Below are 26,796 nucleotides of genomic sequence, written 5' to 3' on the forward strand. Positions count from 1 at the left end.
CCCAGCGCTCCGCTCGGTGCTGTTTGGCTTTTTTCCTGGTGCTTCCAGTGTGGAGCGCCACTGCTTCAGGCCACGGAACTACATTACACAGAAGAACTTGCGCTAAGGGAACGTTCATCCAATGAAAATCTAGAAAAGGGGCATTTCCGGGAGAGGAACATCAGGGAGGAGAACTTCCGGTGTCTTCGTAAGGAGATTTTGATTGTTGTTGAGACTGTACACCTGTTCAATATCTCCGCTGTGCGGTGTTGGGAACAAGGTGAAGGGCCCAGGAGGCGAAAGTGGAGGGTTTGTGCGCACTACACAGGGGCGGGGCGGGGACGACGCCGCCGCTTGCGGGGAGTAACCGTGCCGACTCCGACCCGGTCGCTGGACTGTCGCCGCTCCGCTCCGCGCAAAGGCTCCGATGGCGGCTCCTGCGCTGAGGGACCCACCTCAGGTAAACGCTGCGGTCTCCGGGTTCTCGCCTGCCCGTTTCCCCACCGAAATACAAACGCCCCGAGTGAGCGGCGCCTGGACACGTCTGGTCCAGGACAGTGAGGGCTTCAGGGGTGTTTTATCTATTTCTGACCACCAGTGTATGCGGTGTGAGTGAGGCTTGGAGATGCAACCGAAGCAGGAACATTCCGGGGACGTGTACTCCGTCTTGTTTCTGCGAGGAACCAAGTTTGAGGCCAGGCTGCATCTGCAGTGGTAGCTGAGAGGCTATACTTTTCTTCTTAGGGCCCTCGGAGCGGTGGAGAGTTTTGAACAAAGGAAGGACACAATCTGAGTTAGGCTTTTAAAACTTCTCCAAAGCCTGTTAAGTGGAAGAAAAGACTCTAGGTGGGCGATGAGGACTTTGAGGCAGAGGGAAGTTGTGGCTTTTCCAAGGTCACAACTGATAAACGGTAGCACTGGGGACGGAGGCAGGGAGGGGAGATTAGCCAGTCAGCCCGAGATTACCTGGCTCTGGTTCCGCCATGGGGCCAGGGAAGGCCTGATGTCCTGGAGTACCACCATGGTCACTTTCTTCTATCGCCTGCTTGTTCCCACAGATTCAGGGCTGCAGAAACACTTTTGGTTAATGGAGGTTGTCCCAATCCCTCACTTGTTTTGACCCCCATGCACACATTCTCTGTATTTGAGGTGTCTTAGGACTCGTCACCTGCCATTCTACTAGCTTTTTGGTTTGGGGACTTTGGAGAACTTCATGCCCTGGGTACTGAGTGCAGGCCCAGACGTTCTATGGAGGGAGTATGGAAGGTTACTCCAGAACCCACACCCGTATGTGGAAGTACTTTGAGGTGAGGTTGAGTTGGTTTAGGTAAGTGCAGGTCTCCTTTGTTTTCTGGTGGGAATAAACAGCACAGAAAAGCAGGATTTCGGCTTCAAATGACTGCCTGTGTGTTCTGGAGGTATTGGGAGATTCAGATCAGAGGAGGGAGGTTTTCTACCCCAGGTCTCAAATGGCTCCATCTTTTTGGGCAGTAGGAGAAGTGTGTGGGAAGATGGATTGTGGGTTTTCAGGAGTGAGACCGTTCATGGTTTCATTTGTTCCTCTTATACCAGGGCAGTGTGACCTTTGAGGATGTTGCCGTGTACTTCTCCTGGGAGGAATGGTGTCTTCTTGATGAGGTTCAGATGCACCTGTACCTTGATGTCATGCTGGAGAACTTTGCACTTGTATGCATGCTGGGTAAGGTCCTCACACCCACCCCTATCCTCTGAGCTAGGCTCTGCCTTTCTTCTCTTCCCCAAGGGCAGCTCTGTCCTTCTCACATCTGGAACACAGGCACTGCTTTCTTCTTCAATTGCTTGGTTATGTGCTGTGGTTACTATGGCTAGGCAGAGTGCATCCCTAGTCCTTAGTGCCCGAACACCAGTAGCCCCAAAGTTGCAGGTAAAGATTCAGGGTCAGTAGTCTTTTTTGTAGATTGTTTTTAGTTTTATTGAAGTATTGTTGATTTACAATTTTGTTTTAATTTCTGCTGTACAGTAGGTCCGTGGTTATCCATTTAAAATACAGCAGTGTGTACATGTCAATTCCAAACTCCCTAACTATCCATCCCCTTCAACCTTCCCCCCTGGCAACCACAAGTTCATTCTCTATGTCTGTGAGCCTGTTTCTGTTTTCTAAATAAGTTTATATGTATCAACTTTTTTTTTTTAGATTCTGCATATCTTTCTCTTTGTGACTTAACGTCACTCAGTATGACAATCTGTAGGTCCATCCATGTTGCTGTGAATGGCGTTATTTCATTCGTTTTAATGGCTGAGTAATATTCCATGGTATATAAGCACCACATCTTCTTTATCCATTCAACTGTCGATGAACATTTAGTTTGCTTCCATGTCTTGGCTATTGGAAACAGTGCTGCATTGAACATTGGGGTGCATGTATCCTTTCAAACCATGTTTTTCTCTGGATATATGGTGAGGAATGGGATTGCTGGAATATATGGTAACTCTATTTTTTGGTTTTTGAGGAACCTCCATACTATTCTCCATAGTGGCTGTACCAATTTACAGTCCTAGCAGCAGTGTAAGAGGTTTCCTTTTTCTCCACACCTTTTCCTACACTTGTTATTGTAGGCTTTTTAATGATGGCCATTCTGACTGGTGTGAGGTTGTACCTCATTGTATTGAATAGTTTTGATTTGTATTTTTCTGATAATTAGCGATGATTAGCATCTTTTCATGTGCCTATTGCCCATTTGTGTTTTTGCTTTAGAGAGATGTTTATTTAGGTCTTCTGGGTTGTTTGTTTTTTTTTATTGAGTTGTATAGCTGTTTATATATTTTGGAAATTAAGCCTTTGTCAGTCACATTATTTGGAAATAGGATATCTTTTTGTTTTCTTTATGGTTTCCTTTGCTGTGCCAAAGCTTATAAGTTTGATGAGGTACCATTTGTTTATTTTTGCTTTTATTTCTGTTGCCTTGGGAGACTGTCATGGTCAGTAGTCTTGCCATCCACCTGATCAATCCCTCCTTGTTTGCCCTGTCTTTGGCCAGGTGACTGTCCAAATGAATGGTACCCAAACTTTGCTCCATTCTTGTACCTGACATATTTTTGTGCCTGACTGTGTGACAGTGTTGTCACTGACATGGTTACTACTAAAACAGACCATAGGATGTTTTTTCAAGACCTTTTTTCAAGATTCCAATTTCTCTATATCCACGCCAGCATCTGGTTTTTTGTTTCTTTTTATTTTTTTTTAACATTTATTTATTTATTTCAGTTTTGCCAAGTCTTAGTTGTGGAAGGCGGGTTCCTTAGTTCTGGCTCGCTTGTTCCTTAGATGCGGCTTGCAGACTCCTTAGTTGTGGCATGTGAACTGTTAGTTGTGGCATGCATGTGGGATCTAGTTCCCTGACCAGGAATCGAACCCTGACCCCCTGCGTTAGAAGCGCAGAGTCTTAACCACTGCTCCATCCCAGATGTTCCAGCATCTGTTATTTTCTGTTCTCTTTTTTTGTTTTATTTCGGCCTTGCTGGGGGGCTTGCAGGATCTTAGTTCCCCAAGAAGTGATGACCAGGGATCGAACCTGCGCCCCCTTCAGTGACAGCGTGCAGTCTTAACCACTGGACTGCCAGGGAGGTCCCTGTTATTTTCTGTTCTTTAGATCATAGCCATCCTAATGGGGGTGAAATGGTATATTTTTCCCATTTCAATTACATCCCTTTCGGTGTGCTTATTGGCCATTTGTACAGCTTTAGAAAAATATCTGTTCAAGTTCTTTTTTATTTATTAATCAAGTTGGTTTTTTGGTTGTTGTTGAATTACAGATTTATCCATAAATTCTGGGTATGAATCCCTTTTTATATACGTGTTTTGGAAATGTTTTCTCCCAATCTGTGGTTTCTTTCTTACTGTGTTTATAATGTCTTTTGATGTTAAAAAGTTTTTCATTTTTTTCCTTTCTTCCCCCAGCTTTCTTAGGCTATAATGACACATAAGTTTGTGTAAATTAAAGGTATGCAACCAAAATTGTTCGTTTTTATGAGGTCCAATTTGTTTATTTTTTCTTTTGTTGCTTTTGCCTTTGTTGTCAAAGGCAAGAAATCATGGCTGAATCCAACGTTTTGAAGCTTTACTTGTTTGTTTTTTCTAACTCTCCCTGTAAACAAGGCTCTTACATGTTAGCTCTTACGTTTAGGCCTTTGATATATTTTGAGTGAATTTTTGTGTATGGTGTTAGGTAAGGTTCTAATTTCATTGTTGTGCATGTGGGTATCTGGTTTTCCCTGTGCCACTTGTTGAAAAGGCTGTCCTTATTCAATGAAAATCATCCTCTTGTTAGTAATTATTGCATCATATATTTAAGGGCTGATTTTTAGACACTCTAGTGTCTAGTCTCTGTTATATTCCACTGGAGTATATATCTGTCTTTATGCCAGTAGCACCTTATGGTGTTTTGCTTACTGTAGCTTTGTAAGAAAGTTTGAATTCATGTGTTGTGAATCCTTCAACTTTGTTGATTTTCACAATTTCTTTGGCTGTATTGAATCCCTTGAGAGTCTATATGAATTTGAGTCTGAATATTTTTTTTTGAATTTTTCTATTTCTTGAAGATGTCATTGTTTTTGATAGGGATTGCATTGAATCAAAAATCCACCATCTGAGTGTTAAAGCTGATGAACCTACACGAACACATCATTATCACTCAAAATATAAAGTTTGCAATAGGGTTCACTCATGGTGTTGTACATTCTGTGGGCTTTGATAAATGTATAATGACACGTATTCACCGTTATAGTATCATACAGAATGTGTTCAATTTTCAACTAAAAATTCTCCATGCCCCACCTGTTCATCCCTTCTTCCCCCATACTCCTTGGTGTCCCCTGATTACTTTTTTACTGTCTCATTAGTTTCCCCTTTTTGAGACTGTCATATCCTTGGACTCATACAGTATGTAGCCTTTTCATCTTGGCTTATTTCACATAGTAACATGCATTTTAAGTTTTCTGCTTGTCTTTTCATGACTTGATAGCTCATTGCAGTTTATTTGTAAATAATGTTGCTGTTCTCTAGATGTATCATGTTTATCCATTCATCTACTGAAGGATTTCTTCATTACTTCCAAGTTTTGAAAGTTTTGAATAAAGCTACTGTAAATATCTGTTTGAAGGTTTTTGTGTATATGTCCCTTTTCAACTCCTTTGTATAAATACCGCAGAGTACAATTGCTGGAGGATATAAGATTATGTTCAGTTTAGTAAGAAACTACCAAACTGCCTTTCAAAATGGACTCTACCATTAAGCATTCCAATCGGCAATGAATGAAATTCTTGTTGCTCCACACCCTCACCAGCATTTGGTGTTGTCAGTGTTTGGATTTTGGCCATTTTTATAGGTATGTATTGGTATCTGCTTTTGAGTTTAATTTGCATTTCCGTGCATCTTTGTATATGCTAAATTGTTATGTGTATATCTTCTTTTAATAAAGTGTTTGTTAAGGTGTTTTGCTCATTTTTTATTTGGGTTGTTGTTTTCGTACTGAATTTTAAGGGTTTTTTTTTTGCGGTACGCAGGCCTCTCACTGTTGTGGCCCCTCCTGTTGCGGAGCACAGGCTCCAGACGCGCAGGCTCAGCGGCCATGGCTCACGGGCCTAGCCGCTCCGCAGCATGTGAGATCTTCCCAGACCGGGTCACAAACCCATGTCCCCTGCATCGGCAGGCGGACTCTCAACCACTACGCCACCAGGGAAGCCCAAGGGTTTTTTGTACTTAACTTTTAGGCCCATTATCCATTTTGAGTTAATTTTTTGTGAAGGGTGTAAGGTTTGTGTCTAGAATTCATGTCTTGGCATGTGATGTTCAGTTGTTCCAGTACTATTTATTCTAAAGACTTCATTTTTCTCCATTGTATGGCACTTGTCATCTGTCAAAAGTCAGATGAGTGTATTTCTGTGGATCTGTTTTTGCGCTCTCAATACTGTTCATTGATCTGTTTCTCTGTCCTTTCCACAATACTGCACTGGCTTGATTACATTTTGTTTTTGTTTTTTTTCACCATGCCACGCAGCTTATAAGTTCTTAGTTCCCCAACCAGGGATTGAACCCTGGGCCCTCAGCAGTGAATTTGCAGAGTCCTAGCCAAGGGTGCCAGGGAATTCCCAGGCTTGATTACCTTAGATACTAAATCTTGTTTTTCTTTTCCTTTCTCTTTTTTTCTTTTTCTTTTTAAGATACTAAGTCTTGAAGTTGAGTAGTGTCAGTCTGCGACCTTTGTTCTTCAGTATGGTTTTGGCTATTCTGGGACTTTTGTCTCTCTGTATAAACTTTAGGATCAATTTACTTATGTCCACAAAAGAATGTGCTGGGATTTTGATTTGGATTGCATTGAATCTAGGTGCAGTCTAGGTGAAATTAGGAAGAACTGACTTCTTGACAGTAGTGGGTCTTCATATTTATGAACGTGAAATATCTTTCCATTTATTTAGTTCTGTTTATGTAGTTCTTTGATTTATTCATCAGAGTTTTAGAGTTTCCCTTATGTAGATTTTTTTTTCTTTTTATATTTATTTATTTCTGGCTGCGTTGGGTCTTTCTTGCTGCAGGTGGGCTTTCTCTAGTTGCGGCAAGCAGGGGTTTCTCTTCATTGCGGTGCGCAGGCTTCTCATTGTGGTGGCTTCTCTTGTTGTGGAGCATGGGCTCTAGGCACATGGGCTTCAGTAGTTGTGGCACGTGGGCTCAGTTGTGGCTCACAGGCTCTGGAACACAAGCTCAGTAGTTGTGGCTTATGGGCTTAGTTGCTCCACAGCATGTGGGATCTTAATGGACCAGCAATCAAACCCACCTCCCCTGCATTGGCAGACAGATTCTTAACCACTGTGCCACCAGGGAAGTCCCCCTTCATGTAAATCTTGTATATGTCTTGGTAGATTTATAATTGTTTCTTCCTTTCTCTCTCTACTTGTTTAGGGGGGTGTTAATGTACATGATCTTGTGTTTTTAATTTCAAATTTCACTTGTTTATTCTTGATGTATTGGAAAGTGATTGACTTTTATATAGTATCCTTGTATCCTGAAACTTGGCTATAATTGCTTCCAAATTCCAGGATTTGTTTTGGGGTTTTTTTTGTGTGTGTGTATTTTGGTTTTTACATAGCTGGTTATATCATCTGAGAATTAAGGCAGTTTGATTCCTTCCTTCCCAATCAGTATAACTTTTATGTAACTTTCTCCTATCAGTCCATTAATTATGACTTATAGTATAAAGTTGAAAGGGAGTTGCCAGAGGGAAGAGCCTTGCCTTCTTCATCTTATTGGGAAAGTTTCTAGTTTTTCTCTAGTTTTTCATCTGGTAAAGATGAGAGTATAGAGTTTATTTCAATTGTCAAGTTGAAGTTCTTTTTCTATTTTTAGTTTACTAGGAGATGGAGATTTTGATCGTGAATAGGTGTTGGATTTTGCCAGATCTGGTTTTCTGAATCTATCAATGAGATCATGTATTGGTGGATTTTTTTTCTTTTTTCTTTTGGCTGTGCCACAGCTTGCAGTGTCTTAGTTCCCTGGCCAGGGATTGAACCTGGCCTAAAGCAGTGAAAGCGCCAAGTCCTAACCACAGGACTGCCAGGAAATTCTCACATATTTGTATTTAAAGTGGGTTTCTGGACTTCACTCATGGCACATTGGTTAAGAATCCACCTACCAATGCAGGGGACATGGGGTTGATCCCTGGTCCAGGAAGATTCCACGTGCCACAGAGCAGTTAAGCCTGTGAGCCACAACTACTGAGTCTGTGTGCTGCTACTATGGAAGTCTGCATTCCCAGATCCCACATTCTACAAGAGAAACCACCACAATGAGAAGCCTGCGCACTGCACTGAAGAGTAATCCCTGTTTGCTGGAACTAGAGAAAGTGCACATGCAGTAAGTTGATACAGCCACTATGGAGAACAGTATGGAGGTTCCTTGAAAAACTAAGAAAATAACTACCATATGACCCAGAAATCCCACTACTGGGCTGAGATCCCACTACCTTGAGAAAACCAGAATTCAAAAAACTACATGTACTACAGTGTTCATTGCAGCACTATTTACAATAGCCAGGACATGGAAGCAACCTAAATGCCCATTGACAGTTGAATGGATAAAGAAGATCTGGTGCATATATACAATGGAATATTACTCAGTCATAAAAAGGAACAAAATTGAGTTATTTGTAATAAGGCAGATGGACCTAGAGTCTGTTATACAGAGTGAAGTAAGTCAGAAAGCGAAAAACAAATACCATATGCTAATGCATATACATGGAATCTTAAAAAAATGGTACTCATGAACCTAGGGGCATAACAGGAATAAAGATACAGATGTAGAGAATGGACTTGAGGACACAGGGAGGGGAAAGGGTAAGCTGGGAGGAAGTAAGAGAGTAGCATTGACATATATACACTACCAAATGTAAAATAAATAGTTAGTTGGAAGCAGCTGCATAGCACAGGGAGATCAGCTCAATGCTTTGTGACGACCTGGAGGGGTGGGATAGGTAGAGTGGGAGGGAAGCTCAAGAGGGAGGGAATATGGGGATATACGTATACAGATAGCTGATTCACTTTGTTATACAGCAGAAACTAACAAAACATTGTAAAGCAATTATATTCTAATGAGGATGTAAAATAAATAAAGTGGATTATTTTGAGAGAACATATAGCTGACTCCTGCTTATGGATTCACTCTGATAATCTCTCTTTTCATTGGTGCATTGAGACTATCAGTGTTTAATATATTGATATAGGTGGATAAATATTTAATGTATTTGTTACCATTTTCTACCATTGACCATATTCTTTGTTCCTATTTTAGTATTCCACTCTTGTTCTTATTGTTTAGATCGAGCATCTTGTATGATTGCATTTCCTCTCCTTGTTAGCATATCAGATATACTCGTTTCTTTTCATTTTTTTAATGTAGTTGTGCTAGAGTTTGCACTCTGTATTTACATCTGATTGAAGTCCACTTTTCATATAACACTGTATGGCTGCCTTGGTAGTTTGAATATCTTATAATTTAAAAAAATCCTAATTGCTATCCTGCATTGTATTATTGTTCTCATTTGTTTTAATTTTACATAAGCATACATAAATGGGTGTGTTTTAAAATGCATAACAGGGCTTCCCTGGTTGTGCAGTGGTTGCGAGTCCGCCTGCCAATGTAGGGGGCGCAGGTTCAAGCCCTGATCTGGGAGGATCCCACATGCCTCAGAGCAGATAGCCTATGTGCTACAGCTTCTGGGCCTGTGCTCTGGAGCCCATGAGCCACAACTACTGAGCCTGCATGCCACAACTACTGAACCCTGTGCACCTAGAGCCTGTGCTCCGCAACAGGGGAGGCCACTGCAATGAGAAGCCTGTACACCGCAACAAAGAGTAGCTCCCGCTTGCCACAACTGGAGAAAGCCCACATGCAATAATGAAGATACAATGCAGCCAAAAATAAATAAATTCATTAATTAAAAAATGCATAATGGAGTGTACAGTTACTATTTTTCCTTAGAAGACATGCATATGGGCAATGGCTACATGAAAAGATGCTCAATATCACTAATGGTTGGGAAATGCAAATCAAAACCACGATGAGGATTTCCCTGCTGGCACAGTGGTTGAGAATCCACCTGCCAATGCAGGGACACGGGTTCGAGCCCTGGTCTGGGAAGATCCCACATGCCCTGGAGCAACTAAGCCTGTGAGCTACAACTACTGAGCCTGCACTCTAGAGCCTGGGAGCCACAACTACTGTGCCTGTGTGCCACAACTTCTAAAGCCCGCCCGTGTAGAGCCCGTGTTCTACAACAAGAGAAGCCACCACAATGAGAAGCCCGTGCACCACAGCGAAGAGAGCCCCTGCTTGTGGCAACTAGAGAAAGCCTGCATGCAGCAACAAACACCCAACACAGCCAAAAAAAAATAAAGAAATAAATTTATTAAAAAAAGAATAATCCACCTGCCACTGCAGAGGATGCGGGTTAGATCCCTGATCCAGGAAGGTCCCATGTGCTGCAGAGCAGCTAAGGCCCTGTGCCACACTACTGAGCCTGTGCTCCAGAGCCCATGAGCCACAACTTCTGAGTCCGAGTGCCACAACTACTGAAGCCTGTGTGCCCTAGATCCTGCACCACAACTACTGAGCCCATGCGACAGAACTGCTGAAGCCTACGCACTCTAGGGCCTGTGTGCTGCAATTTTCGAGCCTGCATGCTGCAGCTACTGAAGTCTGTGCACATAGAGCCTGTGCTCCGCCACGAGAGAATACACCACAATGAGAAGCCCGTGCACCACAACAAAAGCCTAGCCTCCACTCACCGCAATTAGAGAAAGCCCACATGCAGAAACGAGGACACAATGCAGCCAAAAATAAATTAAAAGTTAGGAAAAAAAAACCACCGTGAGATACCACCTCACACATGTTACAATGTCTGTTGTGAAAAAGCCAAGAAATAAGTGTTGGTGAAGTTGTGGAGAAAAGGGACCAGTTGTGCACTGTTGGTGGGAGTGTACATTGTTACAACTACTATGGAAAACTATGGAGAATCCTTACAAAATTCAAAAAGGAACTTCCATATGGTCCAGCAATTCCACTTCTGTGTATTTATCCACAGGGAGTGAAATAATCATCTCAAAAAGATATCTGTACCTCAGGTTTATTTCAGCATTATTTATAACATTCAACAGATGGAAACAACCTAAGTGTCCATTGATGGATGAGTGGATCTAACAAACATGTGGTATATGTGGCATATTATGCAATAATATACAACCATAAAGAAAGAAAGAAATTTTGCCATTTGCCTCAACATGGATAGACCTTGAGGACATTATGCTAAGTGAAATAAGTCAGAGAGAGAAAGACAAATCCACTTGTCCCACTGTTTCCACGGAGGATTGGTTCCAGGAGCCCCTGCATATACTGAAATCTGTGGATGCTGAAGTCCCATAGTCAGCCCTCTGATTCTGAAGTTTTCCTGTTTGTGGATTCATCTAGCTACAGATGTATTTCAACAAATACACAAATACAGTGTATTTGTTGAAAAATATCTCTGTACAAGTGGACCCAAGTAGTTTTAACCCATGTTGTTCCAGGTTTACCTGTACTACATGAGTATACTTACATGTTGAATCTTTAAAACAACCACCACCACCAGCCACTATTGTCAGTGGCTACAAATCACTTCTCTCGTCTTTCTCCGTTCGTGACATTCTGCCAACTTGTTATTTCTACTACTTCCCATTTTTATTCTGACTGCACTCTCGGATTCATTACCTACCACCTCTCTAAACCACTTATCTCATGTGGTCTTCACACTGTTTTTCCCGTAGTACCTACTGACACTATTTGTGTCCTCAACATACGGATCCTTTAATATTTCTGGAATGCCAGTGACCTCTTGCAGTCAGATTTTCTGAGACCTGGACATAACTTTTCTTTTTTTTAACATCTTTATTGGAGTATAATTCCTTTACATTGTTTTGTTAGTTGCTGCTGTATAACAAAGTGAATCAGCTATATATACACATATATCCCCATATCCCCTACCTCTTGCCTCTCCCTCTCACCTTCCCTATCCCACTCCTCTAGGTGGTCACAAAGCACTGAGCTGATCTCCCTGTGCTATGCGGCTGCTTCCTACTAGCTATCTGTTTTACATTTCTTAGTGTATATATGGACATACACTTCTTTTTTTTTTTTTTGCGGTATGGGGGCCTCTCAGGTATGCGGGCCTCTCACTGTTGTGGCCTCTCCCGCTGCGGAGCACAGGCTCCGGATGCGCTGGCTCAGCGGCCATGGCTCACGGGCCCAGCCGCTCCGCGGCATGTGGGATCTTCCCAGACCGGGGCACGAACCCGTGTCCCCTACATAGGCAGGCGGACTCTCAACCACTGCGCCACCAGGGAAGCCCGGACATACACTTCTGTACCTTATCAGAGGTCACCAGGAGATGCACTCCTGGTAAAGGCCATTGACAAGGAGTGAATTGCACAAGATGCCTTTCGCTTTGGGCCCCATCCAGTCCTTGTGTCCTGTACTTGGTGAGAACAGCTGCTTCTCAATTTGACCCCAAATTCATTTCCTGAACACAATCCTGTGGACTGGTTCTTTCACTTGTCAAATGTAGACTTGTGATGGCCTCACTCCCCGCAATAAACTCAACATGAACTTCATCATCGCTTCTTTGTTTTCAGGTTCTTTTCCTGCAGTTGAGGATGAAGAGACGTCTTCTGAACAGAGTGTATCTGCAGAAGGAGTGTCACAGATGAGGACCCCCAGGGCAGGTTCATCTCCTGAGAGGGCCCAGCCGTGTAAGATGTGCATCCCTGTTTTGAGAGACATTTTGCACTTGGCTGAAGAGCAAGGAACAAATAGGGGGCAGAAAGCATACACATGTGGGGCATGTGGGAAACAGTTCTATTTCACTGCAAACCTTCAAGAGCACCACAAGCAGCACATTAGAGAGAAACCCTTCAGCTGTGATATGGGGAGACCCGCATTTTTCAAAAGCTGCACAATCCATGTAATGGAGAATCTCTCTACCTACATGGAGATTGGGAACAACTACGTAGCCAACATGGAACTTCAGCCACAGACCACTAATACCAGGAAGAAACTGAACAACAGTAAGGAGTGTGAAGCTGTTTTTGACAGTGGAAAATGTCATCACAGCTGGGGAGAAGGCAAGAAAGCCTCCAGATACACAGAAATACTTATTCAGGATGAGAGAGTCCTCACTACTGAAGGGTTTTGTGAGTTCAGAGAATCCGGGAAAGCCTTTACCCAAAGAACTAACCTTATTCAGCATGAGCAAGTTCACACTGGAGAAAGGCCTTATGAATGCAGCCATTGTGGACAATTTTTTAGCCACAAATCCCATTTCCTTACACATCAGAGAGTTAACTGTGGAGGAACACGCTATGACTGTAGTGAATGTGGGAAATCCTTTAGCCTAAGGAAGTACCTCAGAGCACATAGGAAAATCCACAGTGGAGAAAAGCCTTATGAATGCAAGGAATGTGCTAAATCTTTCATCCAAAAGTGGAACTTAATCGAACATCAGAAAGTTCACACTGGAGAAAAACCTTATCAATGCACCCAATGTGGAAAATATTTTGCCCGCAAATCCAATTTCCTTGCACATCAGAGAGTTCACACTGAAGAAAAGCCTTACGAGTGCAATGAATGTGGGAAATCTCTTACTACTAGCTCTGGCCTCTATTATCATCTGCGAGTTCACACTGGAGAAAGGCCTTATGAGTGCAGTGAATGTGGGAAATCTTTCACTACTTGGTCGATCCTTTGTAATCATCAGAGAATTCACAGTGGAGAAAGGCCTTTTGAGTGCAGTGAATGTGGGAGATTCTTTACCCAAAATGAAAAACTCAGTGCCCATATGAATGTTCACACTGGAGAAAAGCCTTATGAGTGCAATAAATGTGGGAAATCGTTTACGAGTAGGTCGAACCTTTGTAATCATTGGAGAGCTCACAGTGGAGTGAGGCCTTTTGAGTGCAGTGAATGTGGGAAATTCTTTAGCCAAAAGGCACACCTCAATGCCCATAAGAAATTTCACACTGGAGAACAGGTTTATGAGTGCAATAAATGTGAGAAATCTTTAACTCCTAGGCTGAACCTCAAGTGTCATCAGAGAGTTCATACTAGAGAAAGGCCTTATGAGTGCAGTGAATGTGGGAAATCTTTTGTTGCTAGGAGTGGCCTCCGGTATCATCAGAGAGTTCACAATGGAGAAAGGCCTTATGAATGCAGTGAATGTGGGAAATCTTTTACTGCTAGGTCGAGCCTTCGTGACCATCAGAGAATTCACACTGGAGAAAGGCCTTATAAGTGCAGTGAATGTGGGAAATGTTTTACTGGTAGCTCTAGCCTTCTTCGTCATCAGAGAGTTCACAGTGGAGTAAGGCCATATGAATGCAGTGAATGTGGGCAGTCATTTACTAGTCGATCCTCTCTCTATGATCATCACAGAGTTCACACTGGAGAAAGGCCTTATGGGTGCACTGAATGTGGGAAAGCCTTTAAGCAAAGACAGCTCCTCCGCATCCATCGGAAAATCCACACTGGAGAAAAGCCTTTTCAGTGCAAGGAATGTGGTAAATCTTTCACCCAAAGGTGCCACTTGATTAAACATCACAGAGTTCATACTGAAGAAAGGGCTTTATGAATATCACGAACGTGGCCGGCAGTGACATTGAAGGAGTTCTGGGTGGTAAGAGACTGAGAAGAACCCGTGCAGCTAATGGACCCTTTCTAGAGAGGAAACAGACATAGAGATGATGTGTCATGTGTTTGTGATCTCCCAGAAATGGACAGTGATCTGGGCTTCAATGCCAGGTTGCCTGGTTCAGGATATCGAGAGTCTGGTCACTTCACTCCTCCCCTGCCCCCACCCCCAGGTTTGCGGACTGAAAGAACACCTTGTCCATCCTGACACTTCTGTGCTCTGATCCCCACACAAGGAGCCCTGCTCACACCCCAGCCCCATGCTGATGGACAGGATTATCTTTTCTCTGGGAACCAATATTGATGACTTTCCTGTGACTGACTCCATTTATGTATCCAACAAATCCAGTGCTGTGATTCAGTTATTATTATTGGCATTTGTGAAAGAAGGGGTATCCAGCTCAGAGATGTTGAAGGACTTCTACAAGGGCTCACTAATGCCAGGCCTTTGATGAGAGCAGTTCCTCTACACCCTGCACCCGTCCACTGTCTTCTCTCCTGCCCCTCTGAGCAGGGCCTCCACTTGCTGTGTCCTGACCATGAACTACCCACATCTGACATCTGCATCACTACCAGGGTCTCCAGCTTCATTTTCACCAGTACACATCTCCCGGAAACACCGTCCTGCTTGGGAAGTTCTCCACAGGGACAGCAGCACTAAGCCAGGCACTCTGGACTGGTCATTGGTGTTACCCCAGATTTGACATGGGTTCTACCGCCATGTGCAGTGATTCGTTTCCAAGGTCCTGTCCATCTTTACATACCCACCTCAGGATGTCCCTGTTGCCCTGTTATGTGGTTGACCCGCTCACTGTTCTGGGCAGTGTGATGGAAACAGAAGGACTAAGAATGTCCAGCGTGGCCCTACGTGACCTGGTCTCCAAGCATCCTCTTCCTAAGCCCTTGATCCATTGCCTCACTGTTCCTCCCATCCCTCCAGAAAAAGTGTTAACTCACCAAAATGGTGATTGTTAATTAGCAAGAACTTGCCGTCCTTGCCTTGGGACCCACAGTTGATCAACCTACCTTAAAAGCTATGACTGAATGCATGCTGACCCCTCCCATGAAGACTTAAAAACTCATGTACAGGACTTGCCTGGTGGCACAGTGGTTGAGAGTCCGCCTGCTGATGCAGGGGACATGGGTTCATGCCCCGGTCCGGGAGGATCCCACATGCTGAGGAGAGGCTGGGTCCGTGATCCATGGCTGCTGAGCCTGCGCGTCTGGAGCCTGTGCTGCGCAACGGGAGAGGCCACAACAGTGAGAGGCCTACGTACCGCAAAACGAACAAACAAAAAATGTATAAAAAGATTATGATTTTAGGGGCTTCCTTGGTGGTGCATTGCTTAAGAATCTGCCTGCCAATGCAGGGGACATGGGTTAGAGTCCTGGGACGGGAATTTCCTACATGTCACGGTGTAACTAAGCCCGCATGCCACAACTACTGAAGCCCGCGTGCCTATAACCCATGCTCCGCAACAAAGAGAAGCAACCACAATGAGAATCGCATGCACTACAACAAAGAGTAGCCCCCAGTCGTGCAACTAGAGAAAGCCCGTGCACAGTAACGAAGACCCAATGTAGCTATAAACAAACATAAATAAATAAATGTATTTTTTAAATTGTGATTTTAATTGCATTTATTTCAGGTTTTAGTTTTTTAACCCTATCACACAGCATGCATGATCTTAGTTCTGACCAGGAAAGTAACCCATGTGCCCTTCTGTGGAAGCCTGGAGTCCTCACCACTGGACTGCCAGGGAATTCCCTTTGTTAGGATTGTTGATGTTGAATTTTGTTTTTCATGTGTCTGTTTTTTACCTGTGTGTCCTGACTGGTTAAATTTCTATTCCTATCTTTTGCCTACTTTTATTTTGTGAGATATGGCTATTTTCTCTTTTTTTGACAAAAGAGAGCAGGTAAACAACAAAGATATCTGTTAGATTTCACTCATTCATCAATAATGTGAGTGAAAAAAAAAAAATAATGTGAGTGATTTCTTTTCTGAATGTAATTGTAATTTGGAATAGTGAAAGAATATGTTCTCAACTTTTACTCAATTTTATACTATGCATAATGTAATGGCCACATACATTATACAGGTTTAGGAATAATCTGCATTATTAATATATACTACCTTAGTGTTAAGTCCAGACATTCAATTACACAATAAATTAATCTCTGGTTTGTAGTGTTTGCCGGTTTCCGTGTATATATATTCCAACCATAATCAAGGTCAAATTGCCAACATAATTTCACTGAACATTCATTTGGGAAGCATTGCCAGTAGTCCGCTATTGTATTCTTTTTCCACCATTACAGGTATAGTAGCCGCAATTTTAAGAATGTAGCTAATAAACCATAGTAGAATTATAATAAAGTGATAGGTTTTGCATCTTTCTTTTCAAAATCATTTACTGGATGAATAGTTGACTTAAATTTTGCCTATTTAAAATGTAAATTTTGACATACTTGTGTACAGCCCTCCAACCACTTTCCTCCTGCCATTGTTAATTCATCCTCAACATTAAAATGACTGATGCAAGAGCATATTCTACTTTTGTAATAGCTATTTTCAAATGTATATATAAATGGAATGACTGTGTTTGCCCCTTCCTGTATCTTACATCATTTATCGTGTTTATGCACATTTTTTTGTGTTTCATGATTTACTTAATAGTTTTTAACGTTTATAATCCTAGGTATCATGTCTTTGAATACATAATTTCTTAGAATGCATTTCTAAAATAAGAGAGCCCTGGGTACCCTGGTGGCACAGTGGTTAAGAATCCACCTGGGCTTCCCTGGTGGCACAGTGGTTGAGAGTCCACCTGCCAATGCAGGGGACACACGTTCGTGCCCTGGTCCGGGAAGATTCCACATGCCGTGGAGTGGCTGGGCCCGTGAGCCATGGCCGCTGAGCCTGCGCGTCCGGAGCCTGTGCTCCGCAACAGGAGAGGCCACAACAGTGAGAGGTCCGCGTACCGAAAAAAACAAAACAAAACAAAACAAAACAAAAATGCCTGCCAAGGACTTCCCTGTTGGTGTAGTGGTTAAGAGTCCACCTGCCAATGCAGGGAACACGGGTTCAAGCCCTGGTCTGGGAACATCCCACATGCCGCGGAGCAACTAATCCTGTGTGCCACAACTACTGAGCCTGCGCTCTAGAGCCCATGAGCCACAACTACTGGAGCCCGTGCGCCTAGAGCCCATGCTCCACAACAAGAGAAGCTGCCGCAATGAGAAACCTGCGCACCTCAATGAAGAGAAACCACTACAGTGAGAAGCCTGCACACCTCAATGAAGAATTGCCCCCACTTGCCGCAACTAGAGAAAGCCCATGCACAGTAACGAAGACCCAACACAGCCAAAAATAAATAAATAAAATAAATAAATTAAATAACTAACAAACTGAGGCTGGAACTTCCCTGGTGGTCCAGTGGTTAAGACTCCAATGCAGGGTGCACTGGTTCGATCTCTGGTCAGGGGACTAAGATCCTACATGCTGTGTGGCAAGGCCAAAAAGAAAAAAAAAAAAGAAAAACAAACTGAGACCATGAGACCACCTTACACTCATTAGGATGGCTAATATGTGATATATATATTTGTTGTGAAAAATGTAAGTTTTTAATCTAATGTGTTTTTTAATTGAGCATTTATTTTTAAAAAAACTGTAGAATTGCTGATGTTGCACATCTGATTAGACCTCATAATGGCCTTGTCAGTATACTTTGGACAAAATTAGAATTTTGGACTGGATTTATAATATATATCAGTACCAACCATTACATATGTTTATTGTTTCTCCTCATACCATATGTCTCCTCTATTTCTGCATTCCAAACATGGTGGATATCTTCAGATCTCTGATAACTCTGTGAAGTTATGTGTGGGGCTCTAGAGGTGTTTTTCGTCTACCTGGAACTCCTGGATCTGAATATGCCTTAAAAATTTGTTTTTAAAGTAACCATATAAGATACAAGTACATAAAGACACAAACTTTTATGTCTAAATTTCCTGTTTCTTTCCATAGTACTTATTTAATGAAAACTTTCTGAAGAGTTGCTACTAGGTAGTATAGTATAAGTAGATTAAGTAAATTCTGTATAACTAGAGAAAATTTTCATTTTCTGCATATTCTATTAACTCTAGAAATGCAAGAATTTATCTGTTCTTATTCAGCAATATATCCCAATTAATGAATGAAAATTGAAGGCCCCTTAGCCAATCACCTTTTCATTGTATTATTATTTGTACCTGACCATCACCTAAGTTAAAAAAGAAAATTAGGGACTTCCCTGTTGGTGCAGTGATTAAGAATCTGCTTGCCAATGCAGGGGACACGGGTTCCAGCCCTGGTCCAGGAAGATCCCACATGCTGCGGAGCAATTAAGCCCATGCGCCACAACTACTGATCCTGTGCTCTAGAACCCATGAGCCACAACTACTGAGCCTGCGTACCACAACTACTGAGTCCCATGCGTCTAGAGCCTGTTTTCTGCAACAAGAGAAGCCACCACAATGAGAAGCCCAAGCACCACAATGAAGAGTAGCCACCACTGGCCACAACTAGAGAAAGCCTGTGCACAGCAACGAAGACCCAATGCAGAGAAAAATAAATAATAAATAAAAAATAAATTTAAAACAAATTGAGGTCCAGAGCTCTCACGTGGCTGAACTAGGAAGGAGTAGATCCCAAAATTTCCCTTAAAAAAATTGTTTCACTGCAGAAATAAGAAGACAAATGTTTAACAATATTAGGAAAATAATTTTTTGGGAGCAGAAATCATAGAAAAATCACTGCTGATGAGAACAAAGGGGCTGAAAGCTGGGAAATCCGGAGCTAGTAGCAGAGATGTTTCCATCAGCCACTGGCCTGGATTTACAATTACAGTAACACAAAGACTCAAAATGGAAGAGAGACAGTAAAAAGAGATGAAGAAACTCACCAGGATAAGGATGGTGCATGTGGCTTTGGCCACGTGGGGAGGTCTGGGGTAAAGTCTGTTGCTGTGGATGTATTGGGCTCGCTGCTTGTATCTGTGCAGGACAAATATCATGCACCCACTAGTCCAGATCTTGAAGCCCAAATAACATCCAGGGGATAAAATATAAATGCATGTAATAAGCCGAGATTTCTGTCTGACGTGGCTGAGAAACCGTATGTAAAAATTTTTTTCACACATTTGTGCTGTTTCTAGGACCAATCACATTCATAGGAATATAGACATTTACCAACAGCTGAAGGAACCAGAAAAGGAAAGTAAAGAAGCCAATGCATTTGGGGAGATTGAATTCTGAAGTCTATTCACCAAGAGGTTCTGGGGCAAAACTTAATGGCCAGGAGGCCACTCAGAAGGCAGGTAGTGCCGAGAGAAACCCCCGTGGCCACTCTGTAAATACAAGACAAATGTACACCCAATATCATAGAGGAAGTGTTTCAATTCAAAAGCTGTCATTGTTTGTGGGATCCCTCTGGAACTAAGAGCCAAGTTGTTGGGGAGGCTAATAAAATAGTCTTGTTCAGGCTTCAGAGACAACAATAGGCTTTTGACTAAACAAAGATTCTGAAAGAGCTACACATCAAGCTGCTAGACTACATGCAGGTCAGCAGAAACGGTGTTAGTCAGCCTTGGGATCCAACAGATAAAGAAGGGAGTAAGTCACAAAGCTTCCTGGGACTTGGGAATCTGGCCAGTTACTGGAATTCAGCGAACATTCTGAGACTTACAACTAAAGTATCAAAATATTTGCGTTAATAGAGCTGCGTACTTGCACGCAAGCTGATGACTATCAGCTTGCGGCTTGGCGTTAAAAGCAGGACTCCTTTGGGCAGCACTCTGAAGTCCCACCCGTGGGGTGGACTCACCGCCCGGGACCTTCCCAACTGGGACTCCAGACTGCTGTTCAAGGGAATTCCTAGCTGCCACTTGGATCTGGAAGTAGGTGTCGGCCCAATTCGGTGATGTATGCTCTGTTATATACTCTGTTAATATTATTGCTCTCCCTCTAATGATTGTATATTGAAATTTATATACTCTGTTAATATTCTTATTGCTTTCTCTCTAATGATTGTATATTGAAGTTAAGTTAAATCACTTTCTATTAAAGATTTGATTGAAGCTGTTTATTCGTGTGAGACAAGTGGTTATTTTGCCAGCGAATCCAACGAACCTTAAAACTGAAAGCAGGGGCCTTCCCTGGTGGCGCAGTGGTTGAGAGTCCGCCTGCCGATGCAGGGGACACAGGTTCGTGCCCCAGTCTGGGAAGATCCCATATGCCGCGGAGCGGCTGGACCAGTGAGCCATGACCGCTGAGCCTGCGCATCCGGAGCCTGTGCTCCACAACAGGAGAGGCCACAGCAGTGAGAGGCCAGCGTACAGCCAAAAAAAAAAAAAAACTGAAAGCAGGCTTTTGGCAAAACCGTTGTTGGCCAAGATCAGTTTGTTGTCAGTCTGATCAGTGGGTCTCAACTTGTAACTGGTGAGCAAGGTGAAGTTATGAAGACAAAGGCAGGAGAAGTTTTCTAGGACCCCAGCTCCAGCGTGAGTGAGGAACATAATCCCTACTTCCAAGTTGGCATGCCCATCACTTTAATATCTAGGAGATATTGATTTTAATTTGAGACAAAGAAATGGTAGAAAGATAAACATAAATGTATTACCTACTTCTACTCAGCTGTATCTTCTGCTCAGCTGTATCAGATAAATGGGCACTGAGTAATCTGGAGAAAGTAAATCTTGCCTAATATACAGGTACTTCTAAGCTCAGCCAGTTACTCAATTGTTTTTGATAGTTATATTTTTTCCAAAAAACAGAAAAATCTATCTTGGGTTAGGAATCCACCAATATTGATAATTTTGTAAAGTCTATATTAAGAAAATTGTGCGTTGCACACGAAACTGCTCTGTTTTCAGTGGAACCTCTGGGTAGCCTCTGTACATCAGATCAAACCATTTTCAGTAATAGATAAAAATGTGGAAATACAAAGTGAAATATTATCTAAAGATTAGCACATTCACTAGCTGGGGCCAGGATAAGTAGGTACGCATTGACTGATTAGGCCTTATGATTAAGAGGGAAGGTCAGGGAATTCCCTGGCGGTCCAATGGTTAGGACTCCACCCTTTCCCTGCTGTGAGCCTGGGTTTGATCTCTGGTTGGGGAACTTGTAAGGTCGGATCTTAACAAACGGCACCGTGAAACAGAGGAAAGCTTCAAGTGAGCTTTATTAGGGAGCGCTCCTGGGCGAGGTTCACTGGTCTGAGAGAAAGGAGCCAGAGAAGTCGCGCCCGGGCGAGAGTTTGGACAAAATTTATAGGGGAAGAAGGGGAAGGGGTGTGGTGAATCCGGGAGGGCGCAGGGTAGTCCTTATTTGGTGGTCTCTTCGGGTATCGTGGCAATATCTGGTGCCGGTTGCATCAGTCTTGGGACCGTTAGTCCCGCCCCTAGAAAGGCGGGAAGGCTGGGCCGGGTGGAAAGTCCCCAGGTCAGTTCCTGGAACTGGGTGGGTGGGAGCTCCAGGTCAATTCCGAGAACTGGGTGTGTGGAACGTTCCGGGCTGATGCAACCTGTGAGTCTGATTGCGTTCCCCTGCCTCGGGCCAGTTGGCCTTACAGAACTAAGATCCCAAAAGCCACACAGTGCGGCCAAAATAAATAAATAAAATAACAATAGTAAGGGAAGTTCATTCACGTGAATAAGGTGTAGGTGAATCAGACTGGTGGAGCAAGGAAAGTACAAAAAGCAAGAGAACAGCTATCGTGGGTGACCTGATCATCAGTTTTTGTCACTGAATTGGGCACAATCACTAACTATGCAGTCAGAAGAATCTTTTCTAGGGGGACGAGAAGCAGTGCTCTCCCTCTTGCCGAGCAGGCCTGTCCAAAATCTCCTCTCCATATTCCCAGTCAGCGTTCTGTCTGACTTTTTTCTGGTCCCTGAACAAAGCCCACAAAATCACTTTAACTCTTCAGGCTGTACGTATATCAGGAGCAATAGGATAATGTTTAGTCTTTGTTCCTGTTACCAGTGGGTTTAAACGTGGGGTGGTTTAAAGGATTCCGAGATAATGCACTCCCCGACCCCATGGGTCCTCCGCCCCATTAATAAGGCTGGAGCCCCCGCCCCCAGCCCTAGAGGTCATTTCCTAGTGCTCCTCCTGGTGCTTCTTGGCTTTGTCTCAAGTGGGGCTTCCAAGTGGGGCTTCCCGGTGTGGGGCTTCCTTCCTTGAGACTTTTGCACTACATTACCCAGAAGAATTTGTGCTAAGGGGCAGCGACTTTCATCCAATGAAAATCGAGCAAGGGGACATTTCCGGGAGGGCGAACCTCCTGGAGAGGGACTTCCGGCTTCTTCGTGGCTGCCATTTTAATTACGGTGAAGTCTCTGTAGATGGTCAGGGACTTCTGTGTGCGGTGTTAGGAGCGAGGTGACAGGCTAAGAGGCGCAAGAGAAGGCTCTGTGCGCACTGAACCGGGGCGGTTTTGAGGGTCGGGGACAGACCCTTGCAGTGTCCGTGCAGAGTGGGACCCGGTCGGTCGACTGTCGCCACTCCTTTCCGTCCAGAAGTTCCGATGGCGGCGTCTGCGCTGAGGGACCAGGCTCAGGTAAACGCTGTGCGTTCCGGGTCCTCTCCGGCCTGTCTCCCCACCCAGATACGAACGGCCCGCGTGGGAGGCGGCTGTTCACGTCACTTTATCCCAGGCCCAGGGTCTAGGACAGAGAGGCCTCCAGGGGTCTTTTCCCTTTTTCTGCCTGCGTGAGACTTGGAGATGCAACTGAAGCAGGAACATTCCGGGAACCTGCAGTCCATCTTGTTTCTGCAAGGAAGAAAGTTTGAGGCCAGGCTGCATCTGGAGTGGTAGATGAGAGGTTATACCTTTCTTCTCCGAGAGGAAAGCCCTCCGAGAAGGGCTCCGAGAGCCCTCGGAGCGGTGGAGAGTTTTGAGCACAGGAAGGACACCATCTGAATTAGGCCTTTAAAAATACTACAGGGCCTGTTCGGTGGAAGCACAGACTGTAGGGGGTGATGAGATTATTGAGGTAGAGGGAAGTTGTGACTTTTCCAAAGTCACAACTTGTAAGAGGTAGCACCGGGGACCGAGGCACGGAGGAGAGGTTTGCCAGTCATCCCGATGTTACCTGGCTCTGGTACCTGACAGAGGTCCAGTTGTGAGAAGGACAGAGATGCCCTTGGGAAAAAGAGAAAGGCAGAGCCTAGCTCAGAGCATAGGGGTGGGTGTGAGGGCTTTACCCAGCATGCATACAAGTGCATGAGCCTCTGGAACACAGCCATGGTCTCTTTCCTCCATAGTTTGCCTTTTCTTACATGTTCCCAGGCTGCAGAAACACTTGGAGCAAGTGGAGGTTGTCCCAGTCCCTCGCTTGTTCTCACCCCCCACACACACATTCTCTGTATTTGAGGTGTATTGGGGCTCTTCACCTGCCATTCTCCAGCTCTTTGGTTTGGGGACCCTGGAGAACCCCATGCTCAGTTTCCTGAGTGAAGGCCGGGTTCTATGGAGGGGTTTCCCATTTCCCAACACCAATGGAAGGAGGCGTGGAAGGTTACTCATGAATCCAATACCAGTATGTGGAAGTGCTGTGAGGTGAGGCCGAGCTGGTTTAAGTAAGTGCAGGTCTCCTTTTTTCTGGTGGAAATAAACAGGGAAGGGCAAGAGTTAGACTTGAAATGACTGCCTATGTATTCTGGAGGAAAAGGGAGGTGCAGATCAAAGGAAGATGGTTTTCTTCCCCAGGTCTCAAGAAGCTCCATCTGATTGGGTAGTAGGGGAAATGTGTAGGAAGATGGATTGTGGGTTTTCAGGAGTGAGACTGTTCATGGTTTTATTTGTCCCTGTTTACCAGGGCAGTGTGACCTTTGAGGATGTTGCCGTGTACTTCTCCTGGGAGGAATGGTGTCTTCTTGATGAGGTTCAGATGCACCTGTACCTTGATGTCATGCTGGAGAACTTTGCACTTGTATGCATGCTGGGTAAGGTCCTCACACCCACCCCTATCCTCTGAGCTAGGCTCTGCCTTTCTTCTCTTCCCCAAGGGCAGCTCTGTCCTTCTCACATCTGGAACACAGGCACTGCTTTCTTCTTCAATTGCTTGGTTATGTGCTGTGGTTACTATGGCTAGGCAGAGTGTATCCCTATTTCTTAGTGCTGGGACACCTGTAGCTCCAAAGTTTTGCAGGTGAGGATTTAGGTTCAGTAGTCTTGCACTCAGTCTGATAGATCCCTCCTTGCTCGCCCTCTCTGCCCAGGCGATTGTCAAAATCCATGGTACTCAAGTTTTGCTCCATTCCTCTCCATGACATTTTTTTGTGCCTTACTTCACAACAGACCGTTGTCACTGACACGGTCGTTACTAAAACAGACCATGAGCTGTTTCTGTAAGACCTTTTTCCAAGGTTCCAATTTCTGTTTATCAACACTGGCATCTGTTAAGCATTCCGGTCAGCAATGAATGAAATTCCTGTTGCTCCACACCCTTATAGCATTTGGTGTTGTGAATGTTTGGATTTTGGCCCTTCTTACAGGTATGTAATAGTGTGTACTTTTCAGTTTAATTTGCATTTCCTTGCATCTTTGTATATGCTAAATTGTCATCTGTATATCTTATTATTATTTTTTTTGGCTACGTTGGGTCTTCATTGCTGCACGTGGGCTTTTTCTAGTTGCGGTGAACAGGGTCTACTCTTCATTGTGGTGTGCGGGTTTCTCATTGCAGTGGCTTCTCTTGTTGCAGAGCATGGCCTCTAGGCACGCAGGCTTCAGTAGTTGTGGCTCGCAGGCTCTAGAGTGCAGGCTCAGTAGTTGTGGCACACGGGCTTAGTTGCTCCGTGGCATGTGGGATTTCCACGGACCAGGGCTTGAACCTGTGTCCCTGTATTGGCAGGAGGATTCTTAACCACTGCGCCACCAGGGAAGTCCTGTATATCTTCTTTTAATGAGGTGTTTGTTAAGGTGCTTTGCTTATTTGGTATTTGGGTTTTTGTTTTCTTACTAAGTTTTAAGAGTATTTTTGTATTTAGCATTTAGGTCTGTGATCCATTTTGAGTTAATTTTTTGTGAAGGTTTGTGTCTAGAATTCATTTCTTGGCATGTGATGTTCGGTTGTTCCAGTACTATTTATTCGAAAGACTTAACTTTTCTCCATTGTATTGCGCTTGTTCATCTGTCAAAGGTCAGTTGAGTGTATTTCTGTGGGTCTATTTCTGGGTTTTCAATACTGTTCATTGAACAGTTTCTCTGTCTTTTCAGCAATATCACACTGGCTTGATTACTTTACATACTAAGTTTTAAAGTTGAGTAGTGTCAGTCTGCCAGCTTTGTTCTTCTTAAGTTTTGTGTTGGCTATTCTTGGACTTTTGCCCTTTTGTATAAATTTTAGGATGAAAGTATTTATGTCCACAAAATAACTTGCTGGTATTTTGATTTGGGTTGCATTGAATCTATTGATGAAGTTGGGAAGAACGGACATCTTGACGATACTGGGTTTTCCTGTTTATGAACGTGAAATAGCTTTCCATTTATTTAGTTCTTTGATTTCTTTATTAGAATGTTTGATCGTTTATTTGTTTTTTGGCTACTCTCTGAGACCTGAGGGATTTTAGTTCCCCTACTAGGGATCGAACTCAGGCCCATGGCAGTGAAAGCATGCAGTCCTAACCAGTGGACCACCATGGAATTCATGATTTCTCTAAGTTTTATAGTTTCTCTCATGTATATCTTGTACATGTTTTGGTAGATCTGTAACTCAATATTTCTTTCTATTGCTCTCTTTTTTTTTTTTTTTGAGAGGGTGGTAATTTACATGGTATTGTGTTTTTAATTTCAAATTCACTTGTTCATTGATGGTATATAGGACATAATTGACTTTTGTATATTAAGCTTATGTCCTGAAAGCTTGCTATAATTGCTTCTTAGTTCCAGGAATTTTTTTTTCCTCTATTTTTTGGGTGTTTTACATAGCTGATCATGTCATATGAGAATGAAGACAGTTTTATTCCTTCCTTCCTGATCAGTATGCCATTTATATAACCTCATCTCATTGCCTTTGTTTTGATTTCCACTGTAAAGTTGAAAGGGAGTTGTAAAAGGGAACATCCTTGCCTTCTTCGTCTTAGTGGGAGAGTTCTAGTTTTTCTCTAGTAAGTATGATAGTAGCTATAGGGTTTTATTTAGTTTATCAAGTTTAAGTATTTTTTCAATTTTTAGGTTATATCATATGGAGATTTTGAATATGAGTGGCTGTTGGATTTTGTCAGATCCTTTTTCTGCATCTATTGATGAGATCATGAGTTGGTTTTTAACCTGTTGATGACATGGATTATATTAATTGATTTTTTAATGTTAAGTCAGCATTGTATAACGTGGATCATTCTCAGTTGGTCATGGTGTATAATCCTTCCTTCCTTCCTTCCTTCCTTCCTTCCTTCCTTCCTTCCTTCCTTCCTTCCTTCAATGAATCATCCCAAATTGAGGAGGTGCACTTTGAGAGCAAGATTTATGATTTTTTCTCCTTTGCCTCTTTTTGTGAGGGTGTATGAGTATGCTTCTGTGT

General features: G+C 43.3%; 2 protein-coding genes across 2 annotated transcripts in view; both read left to right on the plus strand.

Moving 5' to 3' along the window:
- Window positions 1-225: 225 nt before the first annotated feature.
- On the plus strand, window positions 226-15,360 carry LOC112397958 (zinc finger protein 211-like). The gene is made up of 3 exons (XM_024742305.1): window positions 226-439; window positions 1,552-1,678; window positions 12,172-15,360. Exons 1-3 carry the CDS (start codon window positions 407-409, stop codon window positions 14,160-14,162), a joined length of 2,151 nt encoding a protein of 716 aa, XP_024598073.1. The 5' UTR covers window positions 226-406; the 3' UTR covers window positions 14,163-15,360.
- Window positions 15,361-24,018: 8,658 nt separating this feature from the next.
- Window positions 24,019-26,796, plus strand: part of LOC112397957 (zinc finger protein 211-like) — a 30,397-nt gene continuing 27,619 nt past the window's right edge. Inside the window, exon 1 of the mRNA XM_024742304.1 lies at window positions 24,019-24,217. Coding sequence (XP_024598072.1) covers window positions 24,019-24,217 — 199 coding nt within the window. The remainder of the gene's footprint in view (window positions 24,218-26,796) is intronic.

Source organism: Neophocaena asiaeorientalis, unplaced genomic scaffold (assembly GCF_003031525.2).
Source record: "Neophocaena asiaeorientalis asiaeorientalis breed wild unplaced genomic scaffold, Neophocaena_asiaeorientalis_V1.1 scaffold582, whole genome shotgun sequence".
Lineage (NCBI taxonomy): Eukaryota > Metazoa > Chordata > Mammalia > Artiodactyla > Phocoenidae > Neophocaena > Neophocaena asiaeorientalis.

Bases quoted from the DNA above. Each gene is read 5' to 3' on its own strand.
- LOC112397958 (XM_024742305.1), top strand. From the start codon at position 407: ATGGCGGCTCCTGCGCTGAGGGACCCACCTCAG. The intron at 440-1,551 runs GTAAACGCTGCG...CTCTTATACCAG, and splicing joins CGCTGAGGGACCCACCTCAG to GGCAGTGTGACCTTTGAGGA. The intron at 1,679-12,171 runs GTAAGGTCCTCA...CTTTGTTTTCAG, and splicing joins TGCACTTGTATGCATGCTGG to GTTCTTTTCCTGCAGTTGAG.